The 25,006-nt window shown below is 41.7% G+C and overlaps 1 protein-coding gene across 1 annotated transcript in view; it reads right to left on the reverse strand.

Moving 5' to 3' along the window:
- ADARB2 (adenosine deaminase RNA specific B2 (inactive)) overlaps nucleotides 1–8,713 on the reverse strand; it is a 305,978-nt gene extending 297,265 nt beyond the window's left edge. Inside the window, exon 1 of the mRNA XM_036403614.2 lies at nucleotides 8,513–8,713. Within this exon, the coding sequence (XP_036259507.1) occupies nucleotides 8,513–8,612 (100 nt within the window). The 5' untranslated portion in view covers nucleotides 8,613–8,713. The remainder of the gene's footprint in view (nucleotides 1–8,512) is intronic.
- Between the last annotated feature and the right edge of the window lie 16,293 nt (nucleotides 8,714–25,006).

A 25,006-nucleotide genomic window follows, 5' to 3' on the forward strand; every position in this document is an offset into this window, starting at 1 on the left:
TGGAAGAAACCTGCTGTCAGTGGTATTAAAGAACATTCTCTTTTTGTACTGTTTCTTTTAAACTCCTAAATCCACAAGCAGCAAGAGCTGAGCTCCACTTTAATTACTGCGCTGCTCAACAATGAGGCACTGCCGACCACTGCAGCCTGCTTCCCAAAATCCCCATTTATATGGACATGTAAATAGCAATTCATGATTGACAAGAAGGAGGGAAATTACAACCTGGAAATCAGCTAATGAAAGTTAATTTTGGGTAAATTTTGTTCAGGAAGCCCTGGGCATTTTGTCTGGTGGTTTGAAGCAGGGCTGCTGGCATGGATGCAATGTAGAGCATGAGCTCAAAGTTGGCTTTTGCTCTGTTAGTCCTTCTGTAGGATTCAGCCGGAGAAAGATCAGCACACAAAGAAACTTAACAACAAATCCACCTTTTTGGTAAAGGTTTGGGGTTTCCTGACATGAGTGTTGAGTTCCTGCATACACACCTGACTTCACCATGTTGAATTACTTAGCTATTCAAAAAACATACCTACGCAAATGAAACACAGAAATATTCCAAAAAGTCTGGCTTATAAGAAGTGTCTTTCACTTCTTTATTTCTCACTCTAAAAACAAAAACAACAAAAACATAATCCTTCTGCAGTTGTGCCTTTGTGATTTGTCTATAAGACGACCGTTATTGCATAAAGACCACACACAAATACTATGAGAATTTTTATACATACATTTTTAAAATTACTAACTCATACAGTCTGGATGGATGAATGCAAATAAACACAAATTATATAAGAGTATTTTATTTTTACATCACTAAACAAAATACTTCAATGGAATATAAAAATTCTTTATATAATTTGAACTCTATAGGCTTTAAGACCCTTTGTCTCATATAACCTGGAGTTTATTACAGTCATTCACTTCATACAGCTACACAACTATATTTCACACAAAAATGTATATATGTAGTTATATATTAAGGCACAAACACATATGTACATAGAAACACAGTTCTGCAACCCTGACTGATACTGAGAAGTTTCAATTTCAATTTTACTCTGAGTAGGGACAGCAGAATTAGGCCTTATACAAAGGTAACACATTATTACAGTTGGCTTGAAAGCCATCACTTTACATTTGTTAAATCCCACTATTTAAGGAATAAATAGCCATTTCACAGTCTCTGAGAAGTGGCAAGAAGCAAGCAATTGCATAAAATCAGTTGTGTGCAAATCCCTAAGAAGATGGAGATAAAATATCTGTCAAATTCTACTTATTTCTTCCCACACTTCCCAGCAGCTTTGACTCTTCATGCTGATGTTTCATTAGCATTTGGAGAAAGGTGATTTTATTAATAATTCTGAGCACCATTTCTCTTGCAAGGAACAAGAAATGGGGAAAAAAAGTCACACTTTAGCACAAAGTATTTTGCTGAGATCTACTTATTGCTCGTTCCTCATTCCAGACTCGCACAAAAAATGCCACCAGCACACAGTGCAGGTTTCAGAAACAGCACTCACAAGTGGCACGGCTCCAAAATCAGACTCAGTAGTTGGTTTAGCACTGAGACCAAATCTGAACCCAGCACAAAAACACTTTCAAAAACAAAGATTAGCTTTCAGGGGTAATCCCTTATGACACAATATTCCTCTGATGACGATGCACTGGCAGTCATGACAGTACCTGTGGAGTTTTTCTGCTTAACAAATCATCTTGTGTTTGTAAAATTTGTTTTCACCCCCTTTTATTTCACCCTTTTGTTTCTTTTTTTCAAGAGAATAAGAAATGGGTGGGGTGAGTTAATTTTATTGTAATCATCCTAACCTCAGTACAGAATCAAAGTAAGAGACTAGGAATCAGACTCAATTTCGGTCTATTTTTACATATACCACAAAGGCCATTGAGTGGGAACAGAGAGGAAGGCAACTTAAAAAGCTGTCAGGAAAATTCCGGGGAAATGTGCCTGCCTCCCTCCCAGCTGTGCTGCTGGTTTTGGGAGCACAGGGCAGAGGGATGTGCATCGCCACCGCCGCGGAGCCGAGCAGAAAGGCGCCTCCTGAACCGCTGCCACGCCACAGCCTCCGCTGGGGAAACGCCAGAGTGCAAAAAGCCTCACAGTGAGCAGCAGCGATTAAACTGCCTACAAATCACCTTTCCGCCTAATCCAAGCAAGTCAGGAGTCAGATAATTTCCTGGAAAAGAGGATTCATATCTCATATTAAAAAAAAATGAAATCCTTCTTAATGTATCCTACCCAAAGCCAAAGCCTACAGTCACTGAATTGAGCAGCAAACTTAGTAGCGCAAGTCTCAGCTCAGCTAATCAAATACCTCAAACTCCCTACAAATAAGTTTTGTTTTTCCATACCTTGAATGAACAAAATTCCCAGGCCAGCTACATACAGTCTCAACAGAAAAAGTCCTTCTACTCCTATTAAAAATGCTGAAATTTTCCTTCCTTAAAGGCCTCTGTCTCAGTAAATAAAAAAAATCAGGAATAAATTAGAGTAGCCTGTTTACCTTCTTTATAATCTTTCTTCTTTAATATGATTTTACTGTATATTTTCTTATGTTTATCTCTGAAGTGAACAACATAAATCTTATCAATTTTCTTCTACCAAAATTTTACACACCTCTAATCCCTTTTGCCATATGTCTCTGAAACCTCACTATTTCTAGTACACATTTGGGAGTTAGAAAAGCCAGAACAAAAGAGAATATACCTAGTGAAAATACACCTTTCATTTATTAATGTCACGGTAATATCTTCAATATTAGCCGTCCTGCTCTTTACGCACTGTGCCCTGCTCCGTGCTTCCCTTGTTATCACGCTTTGCTTAGCAGAGATTTTCATTAAACAAGCCATGGCAATGTCCAGTCCTTAGTCTGGAGTGTGTATTGTTAATTCAGGGTCCAAAAATACATCCTCATATTTCAAATCTGCTGTAAGAAGCAAGAAATTTGAGACTGATTGAACGACAATAACTCCATCCATTTAATGCTTTCTGTTAAGGCATTAAATTTGGCTATTTTATGACTCAGGGAGGGTTGCCTGTTAGTATGGGTTGACAAGCTGCTTCCGCCAGTTAACAAAGCAGTCTTTTTAATATGTTATATATCACAATATGCTGTTAAAACTCCTCCGGGTTGGCTGCTTCGTTTCAAATTCATACAGCGGGGAAAAAGGTCAGCCACAGCAGAAAGGTAAGCGCTTCGTTTTACTATTGAAACTTGCATAATTTGCAGGCAAAACAAGCTGGTTTACACAGCAGACGTCAAGTTCTTCACAGATGCCTTGAGAATGATCTATCTGCTGATGCATATCAGCCTTTTTTGTCTGGATAACTAATCACTTACATGGAAAAAACGGTAAACTGCCTGAAAGGTTGTAGAGATAGTTAGCTGTAAACACAGGGATCAATTCACGTTCATTACTACTCACAAAACCTATACAATATTGGCCAGCAGTAATTCAAAAGTAGTACAATTAACAGAGATCAGACAGATATCCTCATGTTCGCTTTTTTGAGACTAACCTATAAGGCATTAAAGGAGCCTAAGAATACAGTTTGCACAGACCTTTAGTAACTTGGTACTTCACAAGGCAATTTCATCTAACCTTTAATTTTTAGTGCAGCATTTTCCATTTTAGGTTATCACTTCAGAAAGGGCTGCCTTTAAGTATTTTTCAAAACTCAATTAATACCACTTAAAGTGGAACTTGTACGCAAAGCTCTCACCTTATGGGAGAATTTTCCTACGCAACTCACCAAGGAGAACCTACAAAATTTTAAGCAATATGAAGTGATTTCCAACAGTAGGATTCCTTGCCACTAGCTTTATATGCCTGTGTATTGCCACTGAGGAAAGCAAAACCTCTGAAAATATCTGTGGTCAGAAAGGTAAAAATTACAATATATGTTATTGCTCATGTAAGACGTGGTCAATATTCATACCAGTGCTTTTTCCACTTACATAATTAATACTTCAAGATAAAGTTGAAGTATTTTGTTCTCTTTGAAAGTAAAATACACCATTCTATTGTCCTCACAATTACATGCTGTTCTCTTTGAAAGTAAAATACACCATTCTATTGTCCTCACAATTACATGCTGTTGCTAGGAAGTTACAACTGTGCTATAACCTAATCGTCTGCTATTTAGATATGGACTCATGGATCCCATATTTTTATTCTAAATTTAAGTTCAGTCATCGTAGCTAATGTCCTTGATGCTATCTCAAATTGCTGTCATTACACGGATCACTAGAAATTGGAGGTAATAGTAAAAAAGAAAAGAAAAAAGAAAGCTACCAAATTAGATGATGGATAAAGGTTTAATCAATTTAATTCTATCACCAAATCCATTCCCTTCCTCTCGAGCTGTCAGGGCACGAGATAAGCAGAACACGTCGTGAAGCACAACACAATCCTTTTGTGGGGAAGGAGTTGTGTCCCTGAACCTCGCCGAGATGAAACATGCTCATTTATTACTTTGGCATTGCAGGATGATGAAGAACCAAGCTGGTTTCCTCCCTTCATCTTCAGCACAATCTTTCTATTTCATTAATTTTTCATGGAATTTCATTTCACAATCATTTTGCCTCTCTCACCCACTTGCTGCCCTTATTTAGTTTATTCTGTCAACTTTTATTTCATGCCCCATTGTATCAGCAGCAACTCTGGCCACGGCTTTCTACCACATCAGGGATACCTGATGCCCTCCTGCTTCCAGTAATTAACTTCACTCAGTAGCCCTATAAATAGCATTGTAAATAAGGGGTCTTAATTGTTGTCTTACACTGGAAAATAACTTAGAAGGGTTATCTATCCAATCCCCTATTTCATACTCACTTTGTGTGTTGATTGCTAGGAAGTTGCTGGAGGCTGCTGAAGTGTGGCCTTCTTAGTATTATCAGTAAATGGCAACTCTCCTTTTGTTTGGTCTAGTGTAATGACTTATCTGGGAAAACAAGCCTTCCTTTCAAAATCTATACCACAGGCTATGAGATGGGCACAAGCTGTGCTGAGTTCTGCCAGTACTCTGCCATATTCCAGAGGCCTGAGAAAACACAAGAACCCGCAAACACGGTAACCGCGGATAAACCCCAAAAAATTTTAAACGGGTTTCTCTAAATCAATTGGCATAATTTTCTCTCCTCTGGTCATTTTATATACACCAATTAAAAAAAACCCATAACAACTCAAAACCAAGCAAATAGAGAGAAATATAAAATATCTACTACTGCTGCCACATGAAATTAGCATGCAGATAATCTGTCAAGCATCCATATTTATTTTTAATTAGATCTTTGAAAAATTAAGATATTTACTTCCTGCTGAGAGTTATCATACTGTTTTAAATGACAATGAAAATATTTCTACCTATCCAAATTTAACAAATAGGTCTAAGTACCCACATTTTAACGTTTTAACACACATTCTGCACAGAGTGTAAAACTGAATAAAACCACTCTAAGTCTAGGTTTGCAATATGATATTTACTTCATAGACATTTATTGTTAAGGCAGGATCTTCTTACTGAAAGGGTTGCTGGATTTCATAAGCATGAAAATAAGATGCATGAAAATTAATTACTGGACGATAATATTGTACACAGGAATAATTTTCAGTGTCCTACACTTTTCAGTGCTTGATTTGCATATATGGATATTCGCTCTCTGACTCTTAATGTGTTTTTAATTTTATTTATTTTCTTTTTTAGGCCAAATGCACATGGAAATTCAGATATTCAGAGAATGCGGTTTTCTTTCCTTGCTTGAACTTGCTTTCTGCCCGCAGGAAACTCCTAAAACAGAGCATCCAGGTATGGAGTGAAGTGCTATACCCACCCACACAAATTTTTATAATTCACACTAACCAGAGCAAAAAGATGACTGAAAACATGGAAAGTAAAACAGAAGAGATAAGCACCACTGCTAAATAGAGAATAATAACTGTTTCTGCTGCTGTATATTCCTAGATACTCTATTAGGCAATGTCTCAACCTGGTTTTAAGCACAGTTCTATGTAACATGTGTTATAAAAGATAGTAAGTTGTAAAAATAATTTGTTGAGTCCATTTCCTTAAGGTCTGGGGATGTGACAGATAAATTCACTTCCTTACTTTGTCTCATACTCAATTTAAATTTAAGACTATAGTGAATTTTTTTTGCCTCCTCGCGTTCACAGGTATCCCAGTGTACGGATGTGTAAACATATGTGTGCAGTTATACACTTTAGAGTGGCTACTAAAAGCATTCCTGCTATAAACAACAAGATGGGTGCTGGAGAATAGTTCAAAGCAAGTGTCTTTGGTCTAACTCTCTGCAAAGACTTTCTCACAATCTATTAAACAAATCAAACCTGCAAAACAGTGGAGCTGACAATAATTTTCATTAAAAAATAGTAGTTTAATAGCCTAATAAATATTTTCTGGACTATTTTCCTGAATAGTCTGTTTGTAAAGCAACACCTCCTTATGAGATACCATAAAAATAAAAGAAAAAAAGATGGTCACTAAATAAAAATAAAATACCATAATAGTAAAACCCAAACAGGATCTTATACAGGGCAGGCTTTAAGTTACGGGAATTTTTTGGCCAGCATGATTTTATAGAATGTGTATTTTTTTTTAATGTTTACTGTGATTACAAAGAAAGGAAAACCAAAATCATACAGACACAAATCTGTAAGTAGTATACTAACCACCTACACTATCTGAAAAGTGGTTACAAATAGCACATTTGAAAGCATAAAAATTAACACTTCAAGTGCACATCCTATTGATGTTGGCCAGTTAAGCACTTTCTAGAATGCGATCCACCTCCAGCTGTGCATTCTGCAAATAGCTGGCAGCTACCAAGTTATTGTTGAGCAAATTTTCATGTTTGTTTATTTTAACACATTCAACTTCCACCTTGTTTTGGCAAAACAAAGCAAAAAAGGACGCATCAGAAAAGTCTTATTGAAAGACCCTAACTTTCGTCTGCTCTTGAAAACAAAATTAAACTAAGTACCTTTTCTCCACTGCATAGATTAATGGTTTACTCTTTTCTCCTGGCCAGGTACAGGTCACTAAAGCTAGGCTAAGTTTGCAATTCCGTAGAAAAACAGTTTTTCTAGAACAAATCAGCATAAAAGAGTCCACAGAGCGCAACTTGAATACAGGGAAATGTAAAGGGTACTGAGTATGCAGGCGCTCCTTTCTGAGAGTTTTAAAATTTATCCTGTAATGCCAAGTAAAAGGCAGCCTTTCTCACCAGGTTATAACCTGCTAAAAACCGAGAGTAATAAGTTGAGGTTGCACACCTACTTGAAGTCCTGATATATCCGCACATCTGTTGTTTCTATTTGTGTGCAGGTCACTGTTTGTTACTATGATTTTGAATATAGATAGTCAACAGATGAAAGTAAAAACAGTGACAAATGACAATCAAATGACACAGCCTTGCATTCAGCATTTGGCCTGGTTTTAACAGGTACTATGCAAAAGCTGCTTTCGACATCTTCCTAAAAAGTTATCAAATACTGCACTTACGAACTTCAACATAATCAATAATTAAGAGACACTTAGCTAATGGCACCTACAAATTAGGTTTTCTAGAATCTGAAGGAGAAACAGTATATCCAAAGCATCAGCTTGAGTGCTAGCTGAGTAAAACTTGTGTGAGTACCACATAGAGATCATAATTACACGTTAGATTATATTTACTGCTTGGATAAACACTCGGACTTCGAATCTCTGCAGTTGAATGCCTTGCAGCTGGGCATCCCTGGCACTCTGCTCCTCGTATCAGTTTATTTTACTTTAAAGTGCTCACAGCCGGTTAACTTCGTCTTTTTCAGGCAAAACATCAAAAATCAAGCGGTAGTGTGTCATCCCCTCTACAGGAGAAAGCAAGACAGCCTTGCGAAGAGCTGTTATCTAGGGCATATTCCCTGTTCGCAATGACATCCTGTAGCTTCACTTTTCCTGCTTACGGCAGTTAGCGCCTTCCTAACCAGGGCTCGCTTACCGGGGAACAGCACCGAGACAGAAAAACTTGGTGGACCTCGTCTAGAAAAGGAGAGAAGCGGTAGTTTGGAGGGCGCGACAGCACCGGGGGGCTCCGCGCCGCGCTCCGCCCGGGCAGCGGCACCTGCTGCCCGCGGGCTCGGGCGGGCTCCGGGCCGCGGCGGGCACCGCGCCCGGCCGGCGCAGGCCGGAGCCCCGGGACGGCCCCGCCGCACCAGCCCTGCACTGCCCCGGACGGGGCCTGCCGAGCCCCCCCCGCCGCACCCCCGTGGGTTCAGCCCCGGGCCGGCACAAGGCAGGGACGGCGGCCGCGCGGCCGGGGTGGCCGCTGCCGTCCCCGGCTGGCCCCGAGCACGGCACCGCCCGGCCCGCCGCGGCCGTCGGGGCAGCGCAGGGCTGGTACCGGCGAGCGCTGACAAAAGAGCTGCGAGCAGCCGGGGCTGTGCAGATGGCAGGCGGACAGAGCGGGAAAAGAAAACAACAAGAAAATTACATCTTTCTTACCTTTCCTCTTTGATCTCCTCCTCCTCCTTCTCTTGGACTTGCATCTCAGCTGCCCGCTCGGCCCTCCCGACGCTCTGCCGCTGCCCAGGACGGATGTCATGCCGGTACCTCAGCGAGCAACACCGCGCCAACGTGCTCTCCTCCCGCGGAGTTTCTGCTCGTTCTGGAGGCGGCTTTTATAGGGCGGTGGGTCGGGCCGGCGGGGCTGTGCCGGGGCTGTGCCCGGGCTCCGCTCGGCGCTGCCGCCGCGCAGGGGTCGCGCCTCCGCCCCGACGTGCCGGGCCCGGCCGGGGCGATGCCCGGGGGCGCCGCCGCGGCTCTGCCGGCCCCGCGCCCACTTTTTGCACCTCTGCGAGTTGCCGGGCACCGGCCGCTTTGAAGCCGATGGTGCGGGGGTGGGGGGGGCGAGGGGGGCGGATTTGCTGCTGCAAAGTCTCCCGCAGCCCAATCGCTCCCGCCGCCCGGCGCTGACATCAGCTCCGCCAGCCCTCGCCCCCAAACTCCGCTCCCCCGGGGCTGCCGGCTGTGCCCGGCTCCTGGGAGAGAGCGAGGGAGAATGGCCCCGTAGGGAATAAAAACATCCTGCCGCCTCGTCTTGGAGAAGCCGGAGGGGCAGCTCGCAAGAAGGGAGGCTGCAGGGAGGATTTCAAGCCTTTTTTTTTTTTTTTTTTGTCTGCTTTAGACCATGTGGACACTGAACACTCCGCTTCTACATACACAGAAATGCCTCTGCTGTCCTCCCCAACCACGCAGTTATTAACTAGTTCACTAATTGCGATGCTTATTATTCCCAGTGAAAGAATATGAGTTACTGTTGAAGGATCCCTGTGTCAACAAACCTTATGCAAGAGGATAAGTGTAGCGATTCCCCTTGAATCTCCAGTTATTTTTAAGGTACGTGCTCTGCTACATTCACGATCAAGGGCAAAAGCTCTGTGAAAAGAGGAGTGTGTTGTCGCTCAGACTCACACATTAACACTCTGCAGTGCCTCATTTCGGCAACTGTGCAATTAAAGTGTCGGGAGCAGAGGGGCTTTTACAGAGAGGAAAGATGACAACAGCAATCCTCTGAAAAGCTTGACTACAAAGCATTACATGTTCGTTACAAAAAGCCAGGGTACACAACAGATAAGATACTGCTTTAAGTTACGAGAGACCTACTGCTTCTATGCTCTATTGTCCTTACATATTATCTCGTTTAAAAACACGTATCTGGAAACCTTAGGTGGTGACTGGAAAATGGAAGAATATCAAGAAAAATTATGTTAAATAATGAATGTCATCATTAGTGCCTACTGCATTTGCAGTTGGCTGAAGGAGCACAGCAAACCCTTGTTTATCAGAACTCCTTTAAATCTAAAACTTCCTCTTGTTGGAATGTAGGTTACCTGGCTCCTGCTGCTAACCACTTCCACTGCAACCCTCCCAGCTATTAGAAACCCTCTGTGTTTGGCTGGTATATAGGCCTCTCTCTGTAATTTTTGGATAAGGCAGAGCTACACGTTACAGATTTTCAAATAAAATAAACAAAACCACTTCCATAAAAGTCCCTAAAGGTGCTCACTTAAACCTGGATATGGATAACTCAGGTGTGCCAAGGTGATGTCACCCATTGGACCCTCTGTGCTCCACGCAGCAGGTCACATATGGTAAGAAGGCCCTATGTGCCCTCACTTTCAGCTGTGTGGCTCAGGGGGAACTGCCCTCCCATCTCAAATGCTAAAGAAAGAGAGCCTGAGAATCCAGACCTGCATTGCTTGAATGTCAGATATAGTTCAGGAAGCTCTGCATGAAAGTAGGTTCTTACTTGCCTAGTTTTTACAGGTTACTGGCAGAGTTTTTTACAATATACACATCACCCAAACTGCTACATAGCTTAAGTAAACATCTCTTTAAAGTGCTTCTATTTAAGGGATAAAAACTTGTCTGCAGGGAAACAGAGAGGCAGTCAGTGTTTTTTTATTTTCAGTTTCAGCCTTTAACCTTCCTCCCCTTTTCCTTCCGATTTCTGTTGTTCTGACCACAGCTGACTCTCATCTATTAGTGTGGCAAGAGCTTGTAGTTGTATGTGAAATAGTGACTGCTGCAGCAAAACACAACTTCATGTTCAACTGTACATCAAAGTTCTGACCAGTCTGGTATTTAAGTCACTTAGTTTAGAAGCCAGGTTTAGAAAAGTGTCTTCTGTATTTCAGTACCAATCTGTGTTCTCTCCATCATGGATCTAAAAAGGAAGCCAGATCCAATTAAAAGGAAAATGAGCATCCTGGGACATTAATTCATTTTTAGGAGTGGCTTCAGGCTCAGCTCATTAGATTTTCTGAAGGCTTTATTTCTGATAATATTTTGTTAGCATGCTCTCAAAATTACTGGAATCTAACATGTTAAGAAGACAGACTGGCATTGCCAGTCCCTAGAGAAGTCATGCTACCAAGGCAAGGTGAAAAGCCACCAATTCTCAGAAACTGTTACTCAGTGCTAGCAGATTCACAAACTGCTTTTCATTTCTAGGCACAGTTCTAAGAAAGTATCAGCAAGGCAACATTAGCAATGACAGATCTGTACTGGTGGTATAGCTCCCTCCTAGGCTGCTTTCAGGACTGGAGAAGGCATGAAGACAGCTGAAGTCATGCTGGTGAAAGGTTTCCCTTTGGCCTCAAGAAAGTGTGAAAGGCAGTCATTTTTTTATACTGTCCAGCCACAAGGTCAGTAAAATTCCTTAAATGTGCTGTGCTTATTCCTCTTGTTCCCCACAATGGAAGGAGTTGGCTTTTCCACCCAGTGAAGTGCCCAGTTTCAAAAGCCTTTTTAAACTTGAATGCAAGATTACCAATCCCACTTGACTGGGTCTGTGTCTCTGCTCAGAAAAACCTGTACATGTTTTCAAGCACTTTGGTAAAGTGACATAAACTCAAACTAGGAAATACAAAACCAGTATCAATGAGGTGGGAAAAAGCTAAATTATAAAATAACACCATTTCTCTCAGTTATGTGCTTATGTCTACTATTGACCAATGCACTTGACAGTTTTATCATGCCACAGAAGTTATGGCTGTTCCTCCGTGCCCTGGTAATGATTGTTAGTGGTGTTCCATGCTCCTTTTTGTTGAGTAGAGCATCTCAGGATTTTTTCATCTCCATGGGCCAACAACCTGTGGAGATTACAATGATTACCTTCAAAATGAAGTAATTCAGACTGTTCTTTGTTATCTTCAAACTGAAGTAATTCAGATTGTTTTAAAGGCATAATTTCACACACCTTGACTTACAGCCTGTGAATAAATGCACATCATACCAATGCACAGTCACCTATCCAGGCCTAGGTGAGTCAGCCAGGAAGGAGAGTTTAAGGTGCATGTCCTGATGTAAATGCCTCTTCCCTGTGCTGTCTGGGAGCTGTGACTCCTCTCATGAACCCATTGATCCCAGCCAGCACATCAAAAACCCCTGTCCTGTTCTTGTGAGATAGACAGGTCCCTCTCAGTGCTTGAGGTACCCAAGCAAGAAGTCCAAGCTTTGCAGGATTTGTGACAATTCACTTCACTCAGGTTCTCTCAAAAGAGTAGAGCTGAAGGGCAGTCCAAATAGTTTATTAACTGGGAGACTGATAGTGACCATGAGAGTATGACAGGGAAAGAGTGTGTGAAACTGGATGGCAGGTTGCACACCTTAATTATGCATTACCATTTAAATTTCCATGCCTAAGCAATATAGTGTAGAGTTAGTAAGCATCAGAAAAGGAAAAAAATTAAAATGGGTGAAGGGAAAAAGCAGTCCATCCTCATTTCAGCTAAGGACTTCAAATGAGCAACTTTAGGGAAAAAATCTTTGAGAAAGTTCTACAAATCTGAATACTGTGTCCATGTGTATTATGAGTGGCCAGTACTTTTTCTGTACAAACAAATTTAGATGAATTGAATAACTATGAGATCAACTTTTTTCATTATCCCTGTGTTTTTTAAAATTTAGAGTACCTTGATTTTCAGTGACATAATACAAAAATTGCAGGTGAAACAATTTAAATGCTATATTGAACATACAAAAATGCAAATATGTAAAATGATGCTGAGCATCTAAGGTGTCTCAGGGAATGCCCTGCACAAGTGTTGCAGCATTTGCAGGGGGTGCTTCTCTCAGAGCAAAATGGTCCTGCTGAACAGCACAGCAAGTGGGAGGGGCATGCTCCAGACTCTGCACTTCCCAGAATATGCACAAACCCTTGAAGAAGAGGCCATCTGGTTGCCTTATTCCACAGTTTGCAGCTGCACTGTCCCTTTCCTAAGGAGCTATGTACACTGCAAGCAGCAGGCCATGGTAGAAATGTTTGCAATTTACTGCTTGGGAGCAGACATGCCCTGTAGGCTCCTGAAGGGGACAGGGATGCAGTGGCCACCATCTATTTTTTTCCCTCCTCTCCATCTCGTTTTTCTTTGATTTTGCTTCCTCCTGCCTGTATAGGTAGAGGAAAAAAAAAAGCCCTTAGAATTTGGAAGATAAAAGATGCTCAAGGGCGTTAAAGCAGGACATGAATGCAATCGTGTGGCTGTGCAGGTGAGACTCCAGAGCCTTCTGCTGCAAAATGCCTGCACTAATCCACTCTTGCCCTACTTACAAGGAGCTGTCAGTGTGGTTATTTGCAGCAAAAAACCACTTTAGCTTTGGGGCCAAACATCACAGGGTGGTGATGAAGCAATGAGGGTAGGGATCCATATTCAGTGTATCAAGTTTGTCAGAAAAATACCTCACTGCAGACAGGTCCTCCTGTCTGCTTTGCATATTCTTGCACATGAAATATCCCAGGCTGGGTAGCACTGTGGTATTGCATAGCTGGAGGTTAAGGCAGTGCTAAAGGGATTTGCACCCTCACTAAACTGCAACAGAACTGAAGGGATCTGGGATTCTGTGTTTTCTGCTGTGGGAAAGCCACAGCAGCCAAGTTTCATCTCCCACAGGAGAAGCTTCCCCTATCCCCCTCATTTCTCCAAACCCCTTCTCTAGTCTGATGGGGCTTTAGTGCAACATGCCAACAATAGGTGACATTCAACTCCCTGATGAGCATGAGGGAAACATCTCAAAGCTGCTTAGAAAATAGTCTCTTTAATGGGGAAAATACCTTGGTGCCAAAGACTGTAAAATGTTGTAATTAGTAAGCCTGTATATGCCACACAAACCAGCAGCAGTCACTGGAGATAAAGCAAAACTTTCTGAAAGATGCTTCTATGGGCATACTAGAACATAATTCAGCAGCTCTGACTCTTCAGGGGAGTAGAGGTACAGCTCATCACCAGAAACAGTTTTGATTTTAATACTGTTTCCTGTGTTTGTAACAAACTGAACCAAAATGTGGAATGAAAATGTCCCAAAAGCAGAGATGTCTGAAATCTCATTCTGTCATCAGATGTTTTAATCCCAGCCCAGACTGGTCATAGACAGCTTGTTCATATGAGATTAACTTGTTCACAGGCCTTCTGGTAGGCCCCCATTGTACAGTTTGCTTTCTGTGCCCAGTATCCCAATCCACTTTCTTCAACCACTTGGAAATGCATAAAGTTGTAACAGATTATTGTTAATTTTTTATTACCAGTAATTTATTATTATTAATTTATTATAATTCTTATTACTGTTATTCTTTTGCAATAGTAATTCTCTGATATTGAACTACTGAAAACACATTTTTGTCTTCTACATCCTTTGAATAAGACCTTTAAGACAAAGGCTGCTGGGGGAAAGCCCCCCCATGCTGCAGTGGGGCTGTGCAGAACACCCTGGGACGGAGGAGAGGGACACCTCATCAGCCCTTGGTGGGGCAGGGGTGCAGTGTCACTGGTGGGTCCCAGCCCACCCAATGCCTTGGCTGCAAGGAATTCCCAAGAGGTTGAACCACAGCATCACCCTCATCATGCAGTTGCCTCAGGCTGGGAAATCGGGCACCTGAGAAGAGAATTGCCCAAAAAGTTCATTTCTCTGTGCTGACAGCTTTTTCATCAGTGAAATACAGATGCAAATACTTATGTCAGGGGATTAAGGAAAGCTGAAATGACCGTGGGCTGCTTGCACACAATATAAGTTTCACCCTAATCTTTTCAGTTTGGAAAAGTTCCAAAAATTAAATGATGAATAAATTCTCCCCATAGCAGCCATGTGGATCACAAAGACTTGCAGAATTTTTGATGAAAGGCTACCATCTTCTAAAATGAATGCTGCAAGCCTATGTCATGAGAAACCTTAACCAACTTCTCTGGGACTCTAAAAATGTTTTATAGAGTAATCTTGTGGTAGCTGCCTTGTAGAGAATTAAGGCAGTACTGAAAGATGCTACAGCATAGTTATTGCTATTATTTCAGTAATGTAGTGTGCTACAGTTTAAAGAAGTTATTATGGAAGTATAATTTGACTAAAGTTTACATTTGCAGGCTGACATATGTTTAGTGTTACAGCCTTTTCCTGGAGACCTCCAGCAGCAGTCACTGACCTTGTTACAGACAGTGGCTGAGGATAAGGTGTAATAATAGTGAATAAAGGAAAAGTCTATTGAATTGCATTTACCTCTGGCTAACAGGTTAATCCCCTATCAGATTCATCAAGTTTCTGTGATATCCAATCACTTTTCAAAGGAGTTTCACTGCAATTTTCTGTCAACTTATTTTTAAACATACTTTTCAAAAGGCATTGAGATTTATGTGATATATAATTACTGTAAAGCTGAACACGACAGTTCAGAATGTAAATGCAGAAAAGCGTGTGGAAATACAAGAAGGCTGCTGTAGAGGCATCTGTTTTCCAACAGCTGGCCAGCAGTAGCAACAGACAGCTACAAATTTCTGATATTTGTAAGGCCCTACAGCCCCTGCTGAGCATCCTACAACAGACAGCAGAGTAAGGTCATTGAGAAGATAAAGAAAATATTATTTTGGAAAGAACTAAGTTATAAACTCTGTAGAGAAGTTCATAAAAATATTATTTATCCTTGGATAACCCTCTCATAAACATCTGATACAATGGTTTTCCTGGGGAAGGTTGTTTGCTGAGTGCAGTTTGGCCATTTAGGAATCACAGAGGATACATACTGCAGGTGGAGAAAAGCAAATAACATGAAAGCTGCTTCATATTTCTTAAAAAAACTTTTTTGCATTTTATTTCCTATATGATAACAAATTAATGTAGAATGGTTTAAATCTAGCTTTAAATTCTGACTCTGGTTTCTCCTGATGGTTGCACTCAGCAGCTTGGTCCTTTTTCATCCTGCAGATGGTTCTAAACCATAATGTGTAACTGGTAAATGCAGATGGACATCCCTTGGTGACTGCTCATGTAGACTTTCCTACTCTACCAGACTATCTTATGGAATAAGTACAGGGTCTGGATGCTGTTGGTCTGATGCCAGGCCTTAACTCACACAGAAAGGAGGTCTGGCCTAAGTACTTAAGTTGGTCAAGATGACAGAAAGCCATATTGCTCCCCAGAAGTTTTGTTTTCTTTGGTTGTCAGTGAACTATTGAGGTAAATACTGTCTTTGTCTTGTGTCTGGATGCAGCTCCTACAAATATAGATCCCCAACTCTTGCTTGGGATGTCTAGGTGATATTATAATGTGGATAAGGAAATCTCATGGATCTATGATTGCCATCACAGATCTAAATAAATACCCACCAGCACCACTGAAAAAACAATAGCAGTTACTGAATTAAAAAATAAACTCCTTCAATTATCATGAGAGAGGGAAAGGTAGAATGCAATGCAGTCAATATTATTACAAGTTTATCCTCTACCTCCCACATCAATTTCCCCTTAATTTTTTTTCTCCTGAAGTACAACTGATTTTCCTTCCTTGTCCTCAGATAGGCATCAGGAAAGTAGCAGTTCTGAAGCCTCTATCTGCAGAAAAGAGAGATACCTAGAGGTGCTTGCATGTAGGTCCTCTACAACAACAGAGTTCCTCGAGGACAATGGTGTCCACAGCTCAGGAAAACTTGTGCAGCAACAAAGACAGATGACAGATCCAAAATATGCATCAGGAGAAGCAGGGGTATGAAGAAACAGAGAGAGAACAGTAATTAACCTATGTGTCTTCCTTACCCTAGAAGTCCCAAAGAGCCACCTGATATCTCCGGATGATTCATATGACCAAAAGTTTCAAGCCTATCATACAGATGCAAGTCAAAGACATTATTTTAAGATCTTGGGTAAACCTGTTAAAGCCCAATGTGTCCATCTCAGTGGTGAATCCTGAGCCCTTCCTTTAGATAAGAAATAGATAAAGTCATTGTACATAATAACAATTTCCTCCAGAGTGACTTGGTGACTCTGCACTTACCATGTTAATTAGTAGTAGCTATGGAGCCCTTCAGATTTGTCTCTGTCCCTTGTCCAAATCCTTCTTCCCTTAGTTTTGCTCACTAAATCTACATTCAGGCATTAATTTCTGTGTATCATAGCAGTGAAAATCAGTTTTACAGGATGACAATGACAGGCAGCCACTGAAGCACAGGTGCTGTATCAAATAAAACCTTAGCCAAACTGACAAGAGTTATTTTAAAATAATGAACTTCTCTTTACTGCTGGACAGTTTTGGAATAAAATTTGCAGATGTGAACTCTGCATTGCTTAGTGGTAGGGAAAGATTGAGTGGGAATACAGTTTTAAATCTGTCATTTAACCATAAGACTGGAGACCTAAGCCTGGATTGTTCCCACTTATTCTTTACGTTTGAGTCAGTTGAAGACCTAAGTGAAGAGTCTTGTCACCCTGCACTTCTTGGCACACAGCTTGAGATAGACAGGCCTTCAGACATTGGCATCAACTTTATTTTGGAAACTGCTTTCTTATTTAAACACAAGCAAATTGGATAGCTTCACTGAGTGAAGCTATGGCAACGTGGGATTTTTCAGTGTTTCTCTGAATCTAAAACTAGCCAAAATTGGGAAAAGTAGACCTTCCCTTAAAAAAGTGGTAAAATTTTATGGCTGTGACTTTTTTCTCCCTAGATTTTTTTAGTGGGACAAAGGAGAGTAGGATTGAAATGACACCAATATAAAGTACAAAGTATTCTCCTGAATCCTAGGGCTTAAAATATACATTTCCTTTTATAGAATCAGTTTAATAAACATCCTTTTCAAATGCTCAATTCCCATTATATCTTATCAAAGGGGAAACAGTTAAAGAAAATTATACATCAGTGCTTGACTGTTTCTTTTTTTTTTCCAGAAAGAAGTATTAGGATCATATGTAAGATGCCTTATTTAGAATCTGAAAATTTTTTTTATGTTTTTCTGTTGACAACCAGAAGCACTGGATAGGAAAAAAATAGCAGAACAAAGAGCTCCCTAGAGATATTTCACGTTTGCTGACTTACTACATCATCATATATGACATTGAATTATTAGTTCAGCAAATACTGAAATAGCACAAGAAAGCTTTCTTGCTCTTTTATCTTCACCATTGTTCTTGGATTTAAACAAGTCACATAAAAAGTTCTGGGAAAAAACTAAAAATATTGAAAAATCATAATTTAGAGTGGTGTTTGTTGTACAGGATGCCTCCTTAATCATACTGAGGTAGAAAGCTGGGAGTGTAGTTTCCTTGAGCTCAGAGGACAATTTGGATAGAAAACATGGCCCATCAGGTCTTTAGGAAGTTTTGAAGGATTCTTCCTTTTTCTCACTTTATCTGTGGAAGTGACTCTGCCCATGCAGAAAGGTGGAAATGGTGCCCTGGTTTGTATCAGACTGAACTCTGCTGTTGTCAGAGAAGCCCACACACACTACAGCACATTTTCCAATCATGTCACAAGTTAGCTATTTTCAGATTCCTTTTAAAAATACAAATATCAGTGACTATCAAAATTCAGGCCACCATGTACAGCATGGTCTGTGTGGGGTCTCAAAGCAGAGGTGAGCAGCTTGTCCTGCCTCTGCCACCTGCACTTTGTGGTCCTGCTGACACAGGGATGACCTCTCCTCACCAACCCCTGCCTGTGTGGGCTTGTTTGATTCCTGTGGCCTTGACCTCAGCTGTACATTTTTAAAGTGACACTGTGTTCTTTCCTGCAGGAATGGTGAAAGGTAAATGTCTGGGTGTATTATGATTCTCATGACCTTCTGACTGGGAATAGAAGTACAGTACTTCACCAAAAAATCCAACCATAACAACAACTCCAGACTCAGCTGTGTGTAGGAAGCTGTAGTTCAGTATCATCTATTTTGATGCAATAATAAATAAAATTATAATGTTTTGCATTACCATAGATACTGAAAATTTCTGAACTGAGAGTTGTTATTTATTAATGTTGAAAGTTTGAAATCATTAACCCCAAGCTGAGGCATGATTGCCTTTTTTCAGAACTAATTCTCAAAAATTGCTGTGATAATTCTTGTTCTTTAGAAATGGAAACTTGCTTTTTCTCACCCAGAAAACAAGGAAAAAATTCTCATTTACAAATATTTTAGTAGGATCAGATTGTTTTCCTGCAAGCTATGACTTTCATATGCACTGGTGTAGTTTCTTTAAAATGCTGTGTGTGACAGCAAGAGAAAAGAAGAAGACAAAAATGAAGCAAATAGATCAGTACATTAAACAATGTCATAAACTGAAAGGAAAGGATAGAGAATGATCAGGAATATATATGTTACAATTTAAAATAAGAAAAATTAGAATGGATTTATTTTAAATTCATGGTACAATTTACTGTGCTCATCTCAGACACTCCCTTCCCTTTCTTTTCTTCCCATACCCATTGAAAGATTTAAACACCTTACTTGTAAGTAATAAGCATTGATTCAGCATCCCTCATGAAATGATGCATGATTTTACTCCATCACAGATAATTTCAGAAACATTTTGCTGCCTGCTTTTATCTGCACTCTACTTGTGGAGAGGATTTGAAAAGGTTTGCGTAGTTGCCTGCTCTGCAGTAATGTGAGGATTTTGTTATCCCGCTGAGCTACCACCATTCAGGTAGCTTGGACTCCTTCCTTCTGCAGCCAAAATCTCACAAAACCTCTCCCTGAAACACAAAGGTGCAGAAGAGAAAGGGCAAATGATTCACCAAACCTTTTAGGAGACTATTTATATTCCTCCTGGAACACAATTAGTGCTTTTCTTAGCCCCATCTGATCACCTTGTTGTCTTCTGCTTGTGCAACCACTTAAACAGTTTTAGACAGAAATCTTCAGCTACTTCTGATATCAGATCCAGTCCTGCCTCCAGCCAAAGACATCAGACCTCTCCTACTGACTTAAAGACAAATGGGATTAAGTATTGTATCTCATTAGTCCTAGCTAAATACTGACATCTCAGTCGGGTTTGCACATCTACAGACCTGGTCAGAGCACAGCATCCCAATTTCAGGTCAAGTTCACAACTCCCCAGCTGTGGGATGCTCTCTTCTTGCATGTGCCGGCTGTGATTGCTGGCATACCAGCTTGCATCTGCAGGAGACACCCTCAGACTCACAGACACTCTTGCACCCTCTGATAGTCTCATTCAGTATGACAGGGAAATAAAAAATCATAGTGCAGTACAGACAACACTGGCATTCATCTAATACAATTTTCCTTTCTTGTTCCCTTGTATCTCAGTCTTTCCTCAAGTCTCTGTGCTAAAACACCTGCCCAATAATTGTGGAAATTAATGCCAACTAGTTGGCAGAGGGATTTGGGTGCCCAGTTCCTTGTGGCTATGCATGAGGCAATCACTGGAACCCAAGCATGGTGCCTGTTGCAGAGCCAGCACTGTCTCTCTCGGATGCTCGTGCATCGGGCTCCCATGGGGGTGTCCAGATCCTTCCTGGGGCTGCCAGCAGCTGGGTGCAGCTGCCCAGAGCCCTCAGCGAGACCCTGTGGGCTGCTGCCCCCTCGAAAGGGACATCATTCCCTGGCAGAGTCCTGGCAGAGTCCCTGCCAGGGGTACCAGTGCCTCTGAGAAGCACCAATGCCTGTCAGGGCATCGGTGCCTCTCAGGAGCATCGCTGCCAGCAGGAATGCCAGTCACCGCAAGGGTGTCACACATTCCAAGTCATTCCAAGGGTGTTGCACTTCAGCAGTGGTACCAGCCTTGACAGGAGCAGCGTGCTCTACAGGGGACACCGATCCCTACGGGTGGGATCAGCCCGTTTGAGGTGCCGGTCCCCAGATGAGGTCTCAGTCCCTGGCAGGGATATCGGTCCCAGGCGGGGATGTCGGTCCCTGGCAGGGATATCGGTGCCTGCAGTGTCAGTCCCAGGCAGGGATGTCGGTCCCAGGCGGGGATGTCGGTCCCTGTCAGGGATGTCGGTCCCTGTAGTGTCAATTCCAGGCAGGGATGTCGGTCCCAGGCAGGGATATCGGTCCCTGTAGTGTCAGTCCCAGGCAGGGATGTGGGTCCCAGGCAGGGATGCCGGTCCCTGTAGTGTCAGTCCCAGGCAGGGATGTCGGTCCCAGGCAGGGATATCGGTCCCTGTAGTGTCAGTCCCAGGCAGGGATGTCGGTCCCAGGCAGGGATGTCGGTCCCAGGCACGGTGTCGGTGTGGCTGAGGACAATCCCGAGTGATCCATGCAAATTGCAGCCCCGGTGCAATCAATAGATGTGACAAGCAGCCGGCAGCCGGGGACATAATGAAGGTGTGAGTGTGTAAGCGGCGAACAGATAACAATGCTGTAGGAAATTATAGGGCAGCGCTGTATTGAATAAGTGCAGTGCGAAATGAGCTGCGGCTCGCAGGTCATGCTTCCCCGCTGCTGGAGTGTCTCCTGCTCTTGTCCTTTGTAATTGTAAGTGGCAGCAGTGGCGGCTGAATGCGAGGAGGGCACGTATCCAGCCCTCATTTGTTCTGCATTACAATGCAGCCCTCGCCGCCAGCAGCTGATCCCCAGTGTCAGTGCCCACCTCCCAAGTGGACCAAGAAAACGGTGAAAACTCAATTTACTTGAGAATGAGGAAGGCTGTCGTTAAAACAAGGCTGTCCTTGGAACCACGCGGAATAGCGGAGAGTGTCCTGTAGGAAATAGGGTGAAACTTCTCTCTTTTCTTTAAAAAAAGTGTGTTGCTTTTGCCTCAAAGAAACACAGATGCAAAAAGCCTTTTCTTTCTGGAAACAAAAAAATCGTACATAGAAAGTAGAAAATCCTCTAATTTTCTTATTTTCATGTTAAAAGATACTTATAATATAATATATGAAATATTTTTTTTTACCTTGCAAGAAAGCTTTTGACCACATAGAGTCTTAATACGGACAATTCTCCAGATGCTACTATTCCTCTTACCTGCTTGTTAATATTCAAGGGGAGAAGAATGTCTAAAAAGTGTTCATTGATTTTTAATTTCATTTCCAAGTCCAATATGAAGTCCTTCTCTGCATTTTGTTCTGACATTTGGATCAAATCAGCAGTTGTTTTCTGAAACCTCAGGTCTTCAAGACTCTTGGCTCAGAATCCCATTTAAAGGTTTACAGATTAAGTTTAACATTTGAACCTAATCAAAGACAAGGAGGTAACTCAAAGTGCTCTGCACAGTTCACTGGTGTTTCACCATCACTGATCGATACTTTCAGCTATTTATGAACACTTCATACATCCCTTCCCCCTCTTCATAATACCAGGCAATTTTATTTATGTTTTTCTTCACCTTAGCCCTGAAATGTACATTTTTATGGTTGAAGAAAAAGCTATACTTAACACAACAGTTGCTCAATGTATCTATTAATACACTGCAAATGTAGATCAGTATTTATTCTGTAACCTTGTCTTTAATCACTCAGTATGGATGCTTGCTTACATTGTTATATAGAATCAGTTTGGTTCTTGTAAATGAACCTACCTACAAATGAAAATAATTCAAGGCAAAAAAATTCAAGCTCTTGTTTTGTTTTTTTTTTTCCCCAATAGAGTGAACCAACCCTGTCTTTTTTCCTTCTGGTTTATTTAGGCTAGACGGCCTCCAGGTGAATCAGGGTGGGTGTATTTCCCAAACTCTGTGGAGTCCACAGTGGGGTTTGCATCCTCAAAGAGTGAGCAAAATACCACCAAAATCTCAGTTTTGACAGGTGACCACAATTCCTGACACAGGAAGGTGTTGCAGGAGTTAAGCTTGCAAGGTATGGTGGATTTAGTGTCTGTGGAATCTTTTATTTTTCCATTGTTTCCCTTGATTATGTAGGAGAAATCTTGCAGGACACAAATGGATTGCCCATCTTCTGCAAAGGCAGCACTGAAAAAGACACACAGCAGCCTCTGACACCCCAGCACTGGGTGGGAAAGAGAGAAATTTTGGGAGCTCAGACTGGCAGCACTCTTCACACAAAGGGGCACGTGGGACATGACCTCCACTGGGAACAAAATCCAGGGCCTGCCATAGTTAATCCTGGGCTTTATTATCTCTCCTTCACATCACTGTGCTTCCTGGTTAGCCCTGCACTGCTGCTGCTCTGCAGAAGTGTGTAAAGAGAGATGCTATCTTCTGCTATCTGCCCAAGCCAGAAACAGGCAATACCAGAAAAGCCTGTCTTGTCCAATTTCCAGTTCAGCTTTGCAGACTCAAGAAGTGCAGATAGTTTGGACATACTTTAGATAAGGACCTGAATATCTGGGGTTTTCCTGAGCATTGAATGCCATGCTTCATACAGTTTACTAAATTGTGTCACTAAATTTTTACCTTTCCTGGTAATAGACTTTTTTTTGCTTCCACCTACCTTCCAGCAGTAGTGCTGCTAAATGGACAAATATACATGTACAACCATCAGAGAACACTCTCTAGTAGTAATAGTAATAAAATGTGCATATTTGCTCAGTGCACTTGGGTTGTTGAGAAGCAAATGTGTGAAGCCAAGAGCAAGCTGCTTGCCCCATGCCTGCAGTGAGAGTTCACTGTTAAATGTATGATGAAAAAACAGACCTTGCCTTCCTGTCTTTGTAGAAAAATCCTGTGTACATGTGTAGTACAAATGCACTTAGATGCAAAGATGAAAGTGGGTATTTTGCTTCTTTCACATACAGCCACAAAGGGAACCCTGTACCTTTGCAGAGCTGTAATTGCCAGGTGCCTCTTTTAGAGGCAGGATAGATAGCTGGTTTGGCATTGGGATAATCTTTTGGAAATGTAGGAAGGAGTAAAAAAGGACTGATTACAGATTGCTTTGCTCCATAAACCTCTCTCCCACACTGTCTGAAAATAAATGTTCATGCTCATTGTTATGTCTTTCCACACAACATATTTAACCAAAGGTCAAGAGGTAGGCATTTTTTTCTCCGGGGACAACGAGGGGACAATCTCTTAATTAGAGTGTTTTAGCTGTCCCAGCTTTAAAACCAAGCACATCACTGACAGCACACTGAAGGCATGGGAGGTTTGTTGCAAGGTAGAGTTAGGTGAGCCTCAACTTTGGGCAAGGTAGGAAATGAAGGGCGCAGACATCTGAACTCCAGCAAGCATTTTTCAGTAAGTATTGCAAAGACTTTTTGTCTCCATCACATGTTGCAGTTAGATGATTATCTCCTTTGTTATCTTGCTGTAGAACCACTTCTGTATCAGTAGACAGAGCCTCAGTCACTGCTGGGTTTTACAGAAAACAAAGGTGAAGGAAGCAGAGGCAAAGAGAGGGATCAGAATGGGGATGAGGACAAGCAGGGACAGGCATGGGGTGAGGTGGGAGAAGCAAACAGATCTGAAGTGATGCCTGCCACGCAGGCTCAGCGCAGTTAGTGCTTGACTCCACCAGCATGTGCAATGTCACCAGTATGGCAACGTAGTTTCTGTGTGAATAAGCATAAGACAAATGCTTCTCAAAAGATGAAAGTGCTTGTTTTCCACCTTGTTTCCCTTGTTCTCACATTTGCTGCCCTGAAGAAGTGCATGCCTTTACTGTGTAACAGTGAACTCTTGGGACCAGCAGCATCCCAGCACAGAGAAAATTCTCAAATGCACTGCAGGAAAATCTTGCAAAGGCTGGGGTTCCTGTAATTCAGGCACATTCTGGTTTTATATTCTTCATGGAGATCACAGTAGATGCTGAAGTGTCAAATTATGGTCTTGTGAAATAGCTGTTTTCTAACAGACGACTTTTTGATCGAAAAATGATGGTTTTCTTGCCCCAATCTTTATCAACCTCAGCTGACAGCATATTCAAAATAGTGTATTCAGCATTAAGCAACAGAAGTGGGAAGAAAAGATTTGTGTGGTTCATGTTTTGTATGGGTAAAGACTAGGGAGTACACTTAAAGTAATCTCAAGGAGAATTTGTTTGTTGCTGTTTATTTCAACATTAGACAGTTTTATGTGCACAGTCTAGAAATATACCAAAAGGAATAATGTTATTAAATTGAATTATGAGAAATATTTCCTTTCTTTTCATATGCCAGTTCTTCTTTCTGGTCTGGAAGTCTGATTTCCCCCTCAGATATGGAGTACTGCCTCATGCCATAAATGTCTCTTTCTCTTAAGCTTTTTCAATCAAAACACTCAGAGATGACAGACAAAAGACTCAGGGTCTAGGACCGAAGCAAAATTTTAACTAACAACTGCTTAC

This window comes from Molothrus ater, chromosome 1 (genome assembly GCF_012460135.2).
Source record: "Molothrus ater isolate BHLD 08-10-18 breed brown headed cowbird chromosome 1, BPBGC_Mater_1.1, whole genome shotgun sequence".
Classification (NCBI taxonomy): Eukaryota; Metazoa; Chordata; class Aves; order Passeriformes; family Icteridae; genus Molothrus; species Molothrus ater.